Raw genomic sequence first — 14,612 nt, 5'->3', positions numbered from 1 at the left:
CCCCCCGCCGACCAGACCCGACCCGACACCCGCTCCCCCCCCCGACCCCCGCTCTTCCCCCCCCCGCCCCGACCTGACACCCGCTCCCCCCCGCCCCCCGCCGACCAGACCCGACCCCCGCTCCCCCCCCGACACCCGCTCCCCCCCCCCCGCCCTGACCCGAGACGCGCTCCCCCCCGACCCGACACCCGCTCCCCCCCCGACCCGACACCCGCTCCCCCCCCGACCTGACACCCGCTCCTGTTCCCCGAACCCCCCTCTCTTCCCCGACCTCCCCCTCTCTTCCCCCCTCTCTCTTCCCCCCCCTCTTCCCCCCCTCTCTCCTCCCCCCCTCTCTCTTCCCCCCCCTCTCTCTTCACCCCCCTCTTCCCCCCCTCTCTCCTCCCCCCCCTCTCTCTTCCCCCCTCTCTCTTCCCCCCCTCTCTCTTCTCCCCCCCCCTCTCTTCTCTCCCCCCCTCTCTCTTCTCCCCCCCCCTCTCTCTTCTCCCTCCCTCCCTCCCTCCCTCTCTCTCCCTCCCTCTCTTGCTCAGCGGCACGAACAGCTGCAGAATTCTCCCTGGCTGAAGCACTTTCACACAGGTAGGAAGATGGTTTATTTAATCTTTTCTTGGCTTATAAATGTTTATTCAGGTTGGATTTATTTGTATAATATTTGTAGAAGTATAAATAAGGATTTATTGTCGAATTTAATGAGTTCCCTTCCCCCTCCCTCCCCCCACCTCGTTCTGGACGCCTAATTTGTAACCTGCGCCTGATTTTTTAATGTGTAGAACAGGTTTTTTCAGTTCTACAAAAATCTTCACTGGCTCCATTCTACTTTACTTTGGAGTACATTTTCACTGTGGAAACTTTCAAATCAGGCGTCAGTGGCCGGACACACCCCCTTTTGAAGAAAAAATTCTGTTCCAAACTAGAACTGTTCTACCTGACTAGAACTGCAGAAAAAATAATGTGGAGAATTGCGATTTCTAAAATAGTCCGTTCTCCACCAGTTGCTCCTAAAAATCAGGCGTGAATCATGTGGAAACTTGGGCCTAATGAGTGCAGCACATAGTCTTGGCTCAGACTTCAGTGCAGTACTGAAAGAAAAGGCTTTCTCAGGGAAACCTGCGATGGGTAATAAATGCAGCCTTGCCACCATCGCCCACATCCTGAATGTGGCTCAAGATGTGGTTCTTGTACCCTTCAGTGCAGCGTCAACCTGAAAATAAATACATCCACTGTCAGTCATCATTGATAACATAATCTGGACATCAGGTGGGTGTTAACTATTGGTGCTGCAGGGAGCCTCGCCAACGGGCAGAGCAAATTGAAAATTTGTGCATGCACGACCTACAATTTTTCATCATTTGCGCTGACAGTGGATGAAGCTCTCTGCCATTGTACAAATCTCACAATTTATAAATGAATTAGTAATGGCCCTGAAATTGCGGTCGGAGGCTTCCCGCGGGTGGATGCCGCCGACCACAAAAATATTTACAAATGTCCCGGAGGAACAAAGACTTCTACCCCGCGGCCTCGATGCACAGCCCAGTGCAGAGGCCCACTTATTCCAGGAGGATATGTGCATCCTGGGATCACGTGGGACTAGACCAGCAATCACAATGTAGTATTCTCATTCATAGTAATAGCAGCTCCGAGCTCCCATTACTCTCAATGAGAATACCCCTAAAAATAAATAACACCCACAAACATAAATAAAAAAAACACTACTTTTTAAAAATTAAGGGAGATTGCATTAAATGTTTGAGAAAATTTCATTTTTTTTTAATTAAAAGAAAAATGTTTTAATAGTGTTAAAAATAAACTTACCATCATAGACAGTGATTTTAATATAAAGATAAGTAACAACATTTATTTTTCTATCTATTAAAACTCATACGTGGTAAAAGCAGACCTTATGCCTGCTTTTACCAGGCATAAGAATTTGAAGGAAATTTGCTGGGCAACAGTTGAGCAAATAACTCAAATCTCAGCCCGTGAAGGCCCTTCTCCCAGGGGTGCATGCGATCGCATGTGTCGGGTTCAGGCGCATGCTCGTGTGCCTAAACCCGGAACTTGCGGGGCCTCTTTGGGCACTTGCACACATCATACGCACCCGGAGAGGCCGCAATTTCAGGGCCAATGTTTCCTTATTGAGTAAGAAAAACTGTGTATGTCTTCAGTGTGTATTCACGCTATAATATGGGTAAAAATCTAGACTCATAATTGCTTGCTTTATATAAAACATGTAGAAACAGAAATATTTAAAAAATCTTACTAAGCTACAAATATCCATTATTAGCTACAAGTTAAAAAGATCGACAGTTAACATGAGTATAATTTTTCCTATTATTTGTTTATATGTTTTACACAACACGCTTATTCCTCACTGTAAAACATTGCCCATGCTTCATAAATTTGAAGTGGATGGGCAGGTGATTGATCCTGTGGCTTTAAGAATATTATTTTCTAACCTGCTTTCAGGTGGCACCTCATTAATGCAGGAGAATTGAGGTCCCATGAAGGGGGAGCTACAAGATTTTGCCCCTCCCTCAATCGCCAAATTGCCTGCGAATGCTGGCTCCGCATCGGACTGGTGACACCATTGTTCTGACAATAATGAAAATCAGCCCCATGATTTCTAGACATCTCAACTGAGTTTCTAGTGAGTCTCTCTAGTGAGTCTCCATGATAGCAGTGGAGATTTGCAAAATTACTCCCTGGATTTAGAGCACCCAGCGTTCCTATGAATTTCAGATTACAGGAGTTTTTATAATTCATTCTTGGGATGTGAGCATCGCTGACAATGCCGACATTTATTATCCATCTCTAGTCACCCTTGAGAAGCTGGACCACAGATACAGAAAGTCATCAAACAAAGAAAGCACAGTGGTTTATTTTTAAACACCATGTAACAATAACTCAATATTTTTGTTTTAATTAATCAAATATAATTCCAGGGGTGTATGCATATTACATAAGAACATAAGAACATAAGAAATAGGAGCAGGAGTAGGCCATTCGGTCCCTCGAACCTGCTCTGCCATTTAGTACGATCATGGCTGATCCGATCATGGACTCAGGTCCACTTCCCTGCCCGCTCCCCATAACCCCTTATTCCCTTATCGGTTAAGAAACTGTTTATCTGTCTTAAATTTATTCAATGTCCCAGCTTCCACAGCTCTCTGAGGCAGCGAATTACACAGATTTTCAACCCTCTGAGAAAATAAATTTCTCCTCATCTCAGTTTTAAATGGGAGGCCCCTTACTCTAAGATTATGCCCTCTAGTTCTAGTCTTCCCCCATCAGTGGAAACATCCTCTCTGCATCCACCTTGTCAAACCCCCTCATAATCTTATACGTTTCGATAAGATCACCTCTCAATCTTCTGAATTCCAATGAGTAGAGGCCCAACCTACTCAACCTTTCCTCAAAGGTCAACCCCCTCATCTCCGGACTCAACCTAGTGAACCTTTTCTGAACTGCCTCCAAAGCAAGTATATCCTTTCTTAAATATGGAAACCAAAACATCACGCAGTATTCCAGGTGTGGCCTCACCAATACCCTGTATAACTGTAGCAAGACGTCCCTGCTTTTATACTCCATCCCCTTTGCAATAAAGGCCAAGATACCATTGGCCTTCCTGATCACTTGCTGTACCTGCATACTATCCTTTTGTGTTTCATGCACAAGTACCTCCAGGTCCCACTGTACTGCAGCACTTTGCAATCTATCTCCATTTAAATAATAACTTGCTCTTTTTTTTCTGCCAAAGTGCATGACCTCACACTTTCCAACATTATACACCATCTGCCAAATTTTTGCCCACTCACTTAGCCTGTCTATGTCCTTTTGCAGATTTTTTGTGTCCTCCTCACACATTGCTTTTCCTCCCATCTTTGTATCGTCAGCAAACTTGGTTACTTTACACTCGGTCCCTTCTCCCAAGTCGTTAATATAGATTGTAAATAGTTGGGGTCCCAGCACTGATCCCTGCCGCACCACACTAGTTATTGATTGCCAACCCGAGAATGAACCATTTATCCTGACTCTCTGTTAGTTAGCCAATCCTCTATCCATGCTAATATATTACCCCAAACCCCGTGAACTTTTATCTTATGCAGTAACCTTTTATGTGGCACCTTGTTAAATGCCTTCTGGAAGTCCAAATACGCCACATCCACTGGTTCCCCTTTATCCACCCTGTTCATTACATCCTCAAAGAATTTCCACAAATTTGTCAAACATGACTTCCCCTTCATAAATCCATGCTGACTCTGCCTGACCGAATTATGCTTTTCCAAATGTCCTGCTACTGCTTCTTTAATAATGGACTCCAACATTTTCCCAACCACAGATGTTAAGCTAACTGGTCTATAGTTCCCCACTTTTTGTCTGCCTCCTTTTTTAAATAGGGGCGTTACATTTGCAGTTTTCCAATCTGCTGGGACCTCTTCAGAATCCAGGGAATTTTGGTAAATTACAACCAGTGCATCCACTATCCCTGCCGCCACTTCTCTTAAGACCCTAGGATGCAAGCTATCAGATCCAGGGGATTTATCTGCCTTTAGTCCCATTATCTTACTGAGTACCACCTCCTTAGTGATTGTGATTGTGTTCCTCCCTCCCATACCCCTTGACTATCCACTGTTGTTATTGTTAGTGTCCTCTACCATAAAGACTGATACAAAGTATTTGTTCAGAGTTTCTGCCATCTCCATGTTCACCATTACTAATTCCCCGGTCTCGTCCTCTAAGGGACCAACATTTACTTAAGCCACTCTTTTCCTTTTTATATACCTATTGAAACTCTTGCTATCTGTTTTTATATTTTGTGCTAGTTTACTTTCATAGTCTATCTTCCCTTTCTTAATCATTTTATTAGTCATTCTTTGCTGGCTTTTTAAAGCTTTTCAATCTTCTGTCCTCCCACTAGTTTTGGCCACCAGCAGGAAAGCTTAACATTTGACATTTATGTTGTCATAAATCTCTATCCTGGAAGGATATGTTGATGGGGTTCAATGTAGTAGGGTGGGAGGAAGCTCATGTGAAGCATAAAAACCTGCATGGAACCAATTGGGCCGAATGGTCTGTTCCTATGATGAACATTATCTGTGTAATTCTGTGAAATCTTGCTCACTGTGACAGCAAAAAATCCTCCAAACTTAAACGAAAATTACGCTGCCTTAGCAGTATTTTTGAAGCTGTACATTGGGTTATGATGTTTTAGCAATCAGACATTACATTCCAAAACCCGCCTACTACTATAATAAAAACGATTCCTTGCCACACAGTCACAGAGAAATGTTCATAGCATCACAATTACTATCGCTACTCTGTGTTATTAAAAATAAAACAATAGTACCTCCACATTGTGTGTTAAAAAAAGTTATACTCTCTTTTGAAAAATGTAAAACCACTGAAAAAAATGTCTGAAAATTTTTGTTAACCTAAACTGAAAAAGAAGCACTCATCAAAATCGGATTTAACATCAAATTATGATTTATTTTATAAAAAGATCAATTTCGTTATCTGCTGGAAGGCCTGTGAGATGAGGCTTCTGCTCTGCACTGGGGATCTGTGATATCACCATGGGCAGCAACCCAGAGCAGCTCAACGGGAAACAACAGAAGGCCACAACTTCAGACCAACATGACAGCCGATCCATAGGAACAACCACGACATGCGAAGATTCTTCAGCGCAGTCAAGCCCACCTACAGATCAAGCACCCAAAGCCCGATCCCACTGCTGGCAAACAACGGAGAGACACTCATTAAGGACACCGAGGCAGTCAGGGCCTGCTGGAAGGAGCACGTCGAAGATCTCCTTAACCGAGACTCTGCCTTTGACACAAGTGTCCTTGACTCCATCCCGCAGCATGCAATCCGCCACCATCTCAGCAAAACCCCAGCCCTGCACAAGGTAGAAAAGTCAGCTCAAAAACAACAAGGCATCAGGAGCAGATGGAATCCCAGCCGAGGTACTAAAGTATGGTGGAGAAACATGATTGGCACGAATGCATGACCTCATCTCTCTTATCTGGAAGGAGGAGAGCATGCCAGGAGATCTCAGAGATGCCGTAATCGTGACCATCTTTAAAAAGGGGGCCAAGTCCGACTGCAGTTACTACAGAGGAATCTCCCTGCTGTCGGCCACTGGGAAAGTCATTGCAAGAATCCTCCTCAATCTCGTCTTCTCCCTGTGGTTGAAGAGCTCCTCCCAGAGTCGCAATGCGGATTCCGCCCACTAAGGGATAGAACGAACATGATCTTCACCGCGCAACAACTACAAGAGAAATGCTGGGAACAGCACCAACTCTTGTACATGGCCTTCTTTGACCTCACAAAGGTCTTTGACACTGTCAACCGCGAGGGACTATGGAGGGTCCTCCTCCGTTTCGGCTGCTCCCAAAAGTTTGTCACCATCCTCCGCCTGCTCCATGATGACATGCAAGCCATGATCCTGACCAACGGATCCACCACAGACCCAACCCACATCTGGACTGGGGTCAAGCAGGGCTGGTCATCGCATCAACGCTGTTCTCGATCTTCCTTGCTGCAATACTTAATCTCACTCTCAACAAGCTCCCCGCTGGAGTGGAATGAAACGATAGAACCAATGGGAACCTGTTCACCCTTCCCCACTTCCAGGCTAGAACTGAGGTCGCCCTATCCTCTGTCACGAGCTACAGTACGCGGACGACGCTTGCCTCTGCGCACACTCAGAGGCCGAACTCCAAGCCATCATCAACACCTTCACCGAGGCGTATGAAGCATGGGCCTTACACTAAACATCCGTAAGACAAAGGTCCTCCACCAACCTTGACACCGCCACACAGCACTGTCCCCCGGTTATCAAAATCCATGGTGAGGCCTTGGACAATGTGGACCATTTTCTATACCTTGGGAGCCGAGTATCAGCAAGGGCAGGCATCGATGAGGAGGTCCAACACTGCCTCCAGTGTGCCAGCGCAGCCTTCAGTCGCCTGAGGAATAGAGTGTTCGAAGACCAGGACTTCAAATCTGGCACCAAGCTTATAGTCTACAGGGCAGTAGTAATACCCGCCCTCCTATATGGCTCAGAAACGTGGACCATATACAGCAGGCATCTCAAAGCGCTGGAGAAGTACCACCAACGCTGCCTCGGCAAGATCCTGCAAATTCACTGGGAGGATAGGCGCACCAACATCAGTGTTCTTGCTCAGGCCATCCCCAGCATCGAAGCACTGACCACGCTCGACCAGCTCCGTTGGGCAGGCCACATTGTCCACATGCCCGACACGAGACTCCCTAAGCAAGTGCTCTACTTGGAACTCCTACACGGCAAGCAAGCCCCAGGTGGGCAGAGGAAATGTTTCAAGGACACCCTCAAAGCCGCCTTGAAAAAGTGCAATATCCCCACCAGCAGCTGGGAATCCCTGGCCCAAGACCATCCAAAGTGGAGGAAGAACATTCCGGAGGGTACTGAGCACCTCGAGTCCCGTAGCGCAGATAGCGGAAGGAGCGTGCGGTGAACCATATGCAGCACCCACCCTTTCTTTAAATCATTGTTTTCCCCACCTGTGACAGAGACTGTAATTTCCACATTGGACTGTACAGCCACCTGAGAACTCACTTTTAGAGTGGAAGCAAGTCTTCCTTGATATCAAGGGACTGCCTATGATGATGTGAGGAACATAGTGTTATATATGTAAACTTGTATTTACTCTGTACAGCTAACAGAGGGCTCATCCCTGGGAGTCCCAAGGGATCCCATAATCCCTTGGGATCAAAGATATTTAAGGAGGTTTCACAGGTTGGAGAGGCACTCTGGAGACCTGCAATAAAAGACTAAGGTCACACGTTACTTTGAGCTCACAGTGTTCAGTCTGATTCTTTCTCCATACAAACAACTGGCAACGAGATACAGATAGTGAACCCAAAGATGCAGAGAACAGTGGGCATCCTGGAGAAATTCTCGGAGGGAGATGACTGGGAAACTTTTGTGGAGAAACTCGACCAATACTTTTTGGCCAACGAGCTAGATGGGAAGAGAGTGCTGCCAAACGAAGGGCGATCCTCCTCACCTTCTGTGGGCCACCAACGTATGGCCTCATGAAGAATCTGCTCACTCCAGCGAAACCCACGGAGAAATCGTACAACAATTTGTGCACACTGGTCTGAGAGCATTTGAACCCGAAGGAAAGCGTTCTGATGGCGAGGAAGTGGTGAGTTATGTCACTGAGCTAAGGCGCCTTGCAGGACATTGCGAATTTGAAGAACATTTGGAGCACATGCTCAGAGACTTTTTCGTACTTGGCATTGGCCATGAAACCATACTTCGCAAACTTTTGACTGGGGAGACCCAAACCTTGAGTAAGGCCATAGCGATAGCCCAGGCATTCGTTGCCACCAGTGACAATACAAAGCAAATCTCTCAGTACACAAGTGCTGCTACAAGTACTGTGAACAAAGTGATGTTGTTTTCAAATCGTAACGTACGAAAAAGTCACACATACCTGCAGCTGCACATCCACAGATGTCTGAGTCCACCATCAAGGGTGATGAATGCAAGGCCATTAATACCTTGTCGGCGCTGCGCGGGTGATCATCGTTTCCATTTATGCCGATTCAAAGAGTACATTTGCAAGGGCTGTGGAACAATGGGACACCTCCAACGAGTGTGCAGGCGAACTGCAAAGCCTGTTAAACCTGAAAACCACCACGTTGCAGAGGAGGACAGATCCACGGAGGATCACGATGAACCAGAGCCTCAGATCGAGGAGGCAGAGGTACATGGGGTACACACATTCACCACGAATTGTCCCCCGATAATGCTGAATGTTGAACTAAATGGACTCCCAGTGTCAATGGAGCTGGACACGGGCGCGAGCCAATCCATCATGGGCAAAAAGACTTTCGATGGTTGTGGTACAACAAGACCTCAAGGCCAGTCTTAACTCCAGTTCGCACGAAACTAAGAACTTACACAAAAGAACTGATTCCTGTAATTGGCAGTGCTACCACAAAGGTCTCCTACAATGGAGTGGTGCACAAGCTACCACTCTGGGTGGTACCGGGCGATGGTCCTACGCTGCTCGGCAGGAGCTGGCTGGGAAAGATACGCTAGAACTGGGACGACGTCCGAGCGCTATCGCCTGCTGATGACACTTCGTGTGCCCAGGTCTTAAACAAATTTCCTTCGCTGTTCAAACCAGGCATCGGGAAATTCAAAGGAGCAAAAGTGCAGATCCATCTAATTCTGGGGGCGCAATCCATTCATCACAAGGCGAGAGCAGTACCGTGCATGATGAGAGAAAGGGTAGAGATTGAGCTAGACCGGCTGCAAAAAGAGGGCATCATTTCACCGATCGAGTTCAACGAGTGGGCCAGTCCTGTTGTCCCAGTCCTAAAGGGAGACGGCACCGTCAGAATCTGTGGCAATTACAAAGTAACTATCAATCGTTTTTCCCTGCAGGACCAATATACACTACCAAAGGCCGATGACCTCTTTGCTACGCTGGTGGGAGGAAAGACATTCGCGAAGCTGGATCTGACTTCAGCCGACATGACGCAGGAACTGGAGGAATCATCGAAGGCCCTCACCTGCATCAACACGCACAAAGATCTTTTTGTTTATAATAGATGCCCATTTGGCGATATTCCAGAGAAATGTGGAAAGTTTACTGAAGTCGGTCCCGCACACATGTGGTCTTCCAGGACGACATCTTGGTCACAGTTCGGAACACAGTCGAGCATCTGCAGAACCTGGAGGAGGTTCTTAGTTGACTCAACCGCATGGGGTTCAGATTAAAATGCTCCAAGTGCATTTTCCTGGTGCCTGAAGTGGAGTTCTTGCGAAGGAGGATTGCGGCGGACGGCATCAGGCAAAGACAGAGGCAATTGAGAACGCACCGAGGCCACAGAACGTGATGGAGCTGCGGTCGTTTCTGGGACTCTTGAACTACTTTGGTAACCTCTTACCGGATCTCAGCACACTCTTAGAACCACTACATGTCTTACTACAAAAAGGGGCAAAAAGGGGCAAAAGCCAAGAAAATGCCTTTGTAAAAGCAAGAAAATTATTATGCTCAAACAAATTGCTTGTGTTGTATGATCAGTAGCGGGAGTCTGGGGAGTCCGAGGCCTATAAAAGACCCGAGAGTCGAGAAGGTGTGAGTTCGAGCAGTGTGAGTCCGGGCAGTCAGAGGCCTATAAAAGGCCGGAGAGTCGAGGAGGCAGGAGTTCGAGCAGTGGGAGTCCAGGGAGTCGGAGGACTATAAAAGGCCCGAGAGTCGAGGAGGCGGGAGTTCGAGCAGCGGGAGTCCGGGCAGTCAGAGGCCTATAAAAGGCCAGAGAGTCGATGAGGCAGGAGTTCGAGCAGCGGGAGTCCGGGGAGTCTGAGGCCTATAAAAAGCTCGAGAATTCAGGAGGCGGGAGTTTGAGCAGTGGGAGTCCGGGAAGTCGGAGGCCTATAAAAGGTCCGAGAGTCAAGGAAGCGTCGGAGAGGCCAGCTGGTGCAGAGACAGAAGGTAAACAAAGAAGCAGAAAGAAATCGAAAGGTGACGTCACAGCCAATGGGGTAAGTGATTGGCTGGTGATTGGTGAGTAGTTTTTCTTTCTCTTTTCCTTTATCAGTAGATAACCTTTATTGTTATTGTTGCCAAATTAAGTTAATCTAGGGGTTAGGTCATGGCAGGAGAGCTCGGACACGTGTCATGCACCTCCTGTGCTATGTGGGAACTCAGGGACGCTTCCAGTGTCCCTGACGACTACATGTGCTGGAAGTGTATCCTGCTGCAGCTCCTGACAGACTGCATTGCGGCACTGGAGCTGTGGGTGGATTCACTCTGGAGCATCCGTGATGCTGAGGATGCCGTGAATAGCACGTTTAGTAAGTTGTTCATACCGCAGATAAAGGTTACACAGACATATAGGGAACGGGTGACCAACAGGAAGAGCAGTGGAAGGAAGGTAGTGCAGAGGTCCCTTGCGGTCATCCTCCTCCAAAACAGATACACCGTTTTGGGTACTGCTGGGGAGATGACTCATCAGGGGAGGGCAGCAGCAGCCAAGTCCATGGGTGGCTCTGCTGCACAGGAAGGCAGGAAAAAGAAGGGGAATAGATCGACGTTTCTGCGGCCGCAATCGAGACTCCAGCATGGTATGTTGCCTCCCTGGTGCAAGAGTCAAGTATGTCTCGGAGCGGTTGCAGGACATGTTGGAGGGGGAGGGTGAACAGCCAGTTGTCATGGTGCATATAGGTACCAACGATATAGGTAAAAAACGGGATGAGATCCTACAAACTGAATTTAGGGAGCTAGGAGTAAAATTAAAAAGTAGGACCTGAAAGGTAGTAATCTCAGGATTGCTACCAGTGCCACGTGCTAGTCAGAGTAAGAATCGCAGGATAGCTCAGATGAATATGTGGCTTGAGAAGTGGTGCAGAAGGGAGGGATTCAAATTCCTGGGACATTGGAACCGATTCTGAGGGTGGTGGGACCAGTACAAACCGGACGGTCTGCACCTGGGCAGGACCGGAACCGATGTCCTGGGGGAGTGTTTGCTAGTGTGTTGGGGAGGGGTTAAACTAATATGGCAGGGGGGTGGGAACCTGTGCAGGGAAACAGAGGGAAGTAGAATGGGGGCAGAAGCAAAAGATAGAAAGAAGAAAAGTAAAAGTGGAGGGCAGAGAAACCCAAGGCAAAATCAAAAAGGGCCACATTACAGCAAAATTCTAAAGAGGCAAAGTGGGTTAAAAAGACAAGCCTAAAGGCTCTGTACCTCACTGCGAGGAATATTCGTAATAAAGTGGATGAATTAACTGCACAGGCAGCAATTAATGAATATGATAAAATTGGCATCACGGCGACATGGCTCCAGGGTGACCAAGGCTGGGAACTCAACATCCAGGGGTATTCAACATTCAGGAAGGATAGGCAGAAAGAAAAAGGAGGTGGGGTAGAGTTGCTGGTTAAAGAGGAAATTAACACAATAGTAAGAAAGGACATTAGCTTGGATGATGTGGAATCTGTATGGGTGGAGTTGCGGAATACCAAAGGGCAGAAAATGCTAGTGGGAATTGTGTACAGACCACCAAACAGTAGTAGTGAGGTTGGGGACATCATCAAACAAGAAATTAGGGATACGTGCGATAAAGGTACAGCAGTTATCATGGGCGACTTTAATCTACATATAGATTGGGCTAACCAAGCTGCTAGCAATACGGTGGAGGAGGATTTCCTGGAGTGTTTTAGGGATGGTTTTCTAGACCAATATGTCGAGGAACCAACTAGAAGGCTGGCCATCCTAGACTGGGTGATGTGTAATGAGAAAGGACTAATTAGCAATCTTGTTGTGCGAGGCCTCTTGGAGAAGAGTGACCATAATATGGTAGAATTCTTTATTAAGATGGAGAGTGACACAGTTAATTCAGAGACTAGGGTCCTGAACTTAAGGAAAGGTAACTTTGATGGTATAAGACGTGATTTGGCTAGAATAGACTGGCAAATGATACTTAAAGGGTTGACGGTGGATAGGCAATGGCAAACATTTAAAGATCACATGGATGAACTTCAACAATTGTACATCCCTGTCTGGAGTAAAAATAAAACGGGGAAGGTGGCTCAACCGTGGCTAACAAGGGAAATTAAGGATAGTGTTAAATCCAAGGAAGAGGCATATAATTTGGCCAGAAAAAGCAGCAAACCTGAGGACTGGGAGAAATTTAGAATTCAGCCGAGGAGGACAAAGGATTTAATTAGGAGGGGGGAAATTGAGTATGAGAGGAAGCTTGCCAGGAACATAAAAATTGACTGCCAAAGCTTCTATAGTTATGTGAAGAGAAAAAGATTAGTGAAGACAAACGTAGGTACCTTGCAGTCAGATTCAGGTGAATTTGTAATGGGGAACAAAGAAATGGCAGACCAGTTGAAGAAATACTTTGGTTCTGTCTTCACGAAGGAAGACACAAATAATCTTCCGGAAATACTAGGGGACCAAGGGTCTTGTGAGAAGGAGGAACTGAAGGAAATCCTTACTAGGCAGGAAATTATGTTATGGAAATTGATGGGATTGAAGGCCGATAAATCCCAGGGGCCTGATAGTCTGCATCCCAGAGTACTTAAGGAAGTGGCCATAGAAATAGTGGATGCATTGGTGATCATTTTCCAACTGTCGATCGACTCTGGATCAGTTCCTATGGACTGGAGAGTAGCTAATATCACAGCACTTTTAAAAAAGGAGGGAGAGAAAAAACGGGGCATTATAGACCGGTTAGCCTGACATCAGTAGTGGGGAAAATGTTGGAATCAATTATTAAAGGTGAAATAGCAGCGCAGTTGGAAAGCAGTGACAGGATTGGTCCAAGTTACCATGGATTTATGAAAGGTTGACAAATCTTCTGGAATTTTTTGAGGATGTAACTAGTAGAGTGGACAAGGGAGAATCAGTGCATGTGGTGTATTTGGACTTTCAAAAGGCTTTTGACAAGGTCTCACACAAGAGATTGGTGTGCAAAATTAAAGCACATGGCATGGGGAGTAATGTACTGATGTGGATAGAGAACTGGTTGGCAGACAAGAAGCAGAGAGTCGAGATAAACGGATCCTTTTCAGAATGGTAGGCAGTGACTAGTGGGGTGCCGCAGGGCTCAGTGCTGGAATGCCAGCTACTTACAAGATACATTAATGATTTAGATGAAGGAATTGAGTGTAATATCTCTAAGTTGGCAGCTGACACTAAGCTCGGTGCGGTGTGAGCTATGAGGAGGACGCTAAAAGGCTGCAGGGTGACTTGGACAGGTTAGGTGAGTGGGCAAATGCATGGCAGATGCAATATGATGTGGATAAATGTGAGGTTATCCATTTTGGTGACAAAAGCACAAAGGCAGAATATTATCTGAATGGCGGCAGATTAGGAAAAGCGGAGGTGCAACGAGACCTGGGTGTCATGGTACATCAATCATTGAAAGTTGGCATGTAGGTATAGCAGGCGGTGAAGAAGGCAAATGGTATGTTGGCCTTCATAGCTAGAGGTTTTGAGTATAGGAGCAGGGAGGTCTTACTGCAGTTGTACAGGGCCTTGGTGAGGCCTCACATGGAATATTGTGTTTAGTTTTGGTCTCCTAATCTGAGGAAGGACGTTATTGCTATTGAGGGAGTGCAGCAAAGGTTCACCAGACTGATTCCCGGGATGGCAGGACTGACATATGAGGAGAGACTGGATCGACTGGGCCTGTATTCACTGGAGTTTAGAAGGATGAGAGGGGATCGCATAGAAACATATAAAATGCTGAGGAGACTGGACAGGTTAGATGCAGGAAGAATGTTCCCATTGTTTGGGAAGTCCAGAACCAGCGGACACAGTCTAAGGATAAGGGATAAGCCATTTAGGACTGAGATGAGGAGAAACTTCTTCACTCAGAGAGTTGTTAACCTGTGGAATTCCCTACCGCAGAGAGTTGTTGATGCCAGTTCATTGGATATATTCAAGAGGGAGTTAGATATGGCCCTTACGGCTGAAGGGATCAAGGGGTATGGAGAGAAAGCAGGAAAGGGGTACTGAGGTGAATGATCAGCCATGATCTTATTGAATGGTGGTGCAGGCACGAAGGGCCGAATGGCCTACTCCTGCACCTATTTTCTATGTGT

At 46.7% G+C, this 14,612-nt stretch overlaps 1 protein-coding gene and 1 long non-coding RNA gene across 2 annotated transcripts in view; one reads left to right on the top strand and one right to left on the bottom strand.

Annotated features, from left to right (window-relative positions):
- The first annotated feature begins 506 nt into the window (after nt 1-506).
- Nucleotides 507-10,699, top strand: LOC139257600 (uncharacterized). Its single transcript, XM_070874539.1, has 2 exons — nt 507-579; nt 5,501-10,699. The coding sequence occupies exon 2, from the start codon at nt 8,007-8,009 to the stop codon at nt 8,919-8,921; it is 915 nt and encodes a 304-aa protein (XP_070730640.1). The 5' UTR covers nt 507-579; nt 5,501-8,006; the 3' UTR covers nt 8,922-10,699.
- The window catches only part of LOC139257601 (uncharacterized), a 31,419-nt gene continuing 17,763 nt past the window's right edge, over nt 957-14,612 (bottom strand). The window contains exon 3 of the long non-coding RNA XR_011592309.1: nt 957-1,201. This is a non-coding gene — a long non-coding RNA (uncharacterized lncRNA). The remainder of the gene's footprint in view (nt 1,202-14,612) is intronic.

The sequence above is a fragment of the Pristiophorus japonicus genome, unplaced genomic scaffold (assembly GCF_044704955.1).
Source record: "Pristiophorus japonicus isolate sPriJap1 unplaced genomic scaffold, sPriJap1.hap1 HAP1_SCAFFOLD_881, whole genome shotgun sequence".
In the NCBI taxonomy this organism is placed as follows: domain Eukaryota; kingdom Metazoa; phylum Chordata; class Chondrichthyes; family Pristiophoridae; genus Pristiophorus; species Pristiophorus japonicus.
This window is presented reverse-complemented; position numbering and strand designations above follow the sequence as displayed.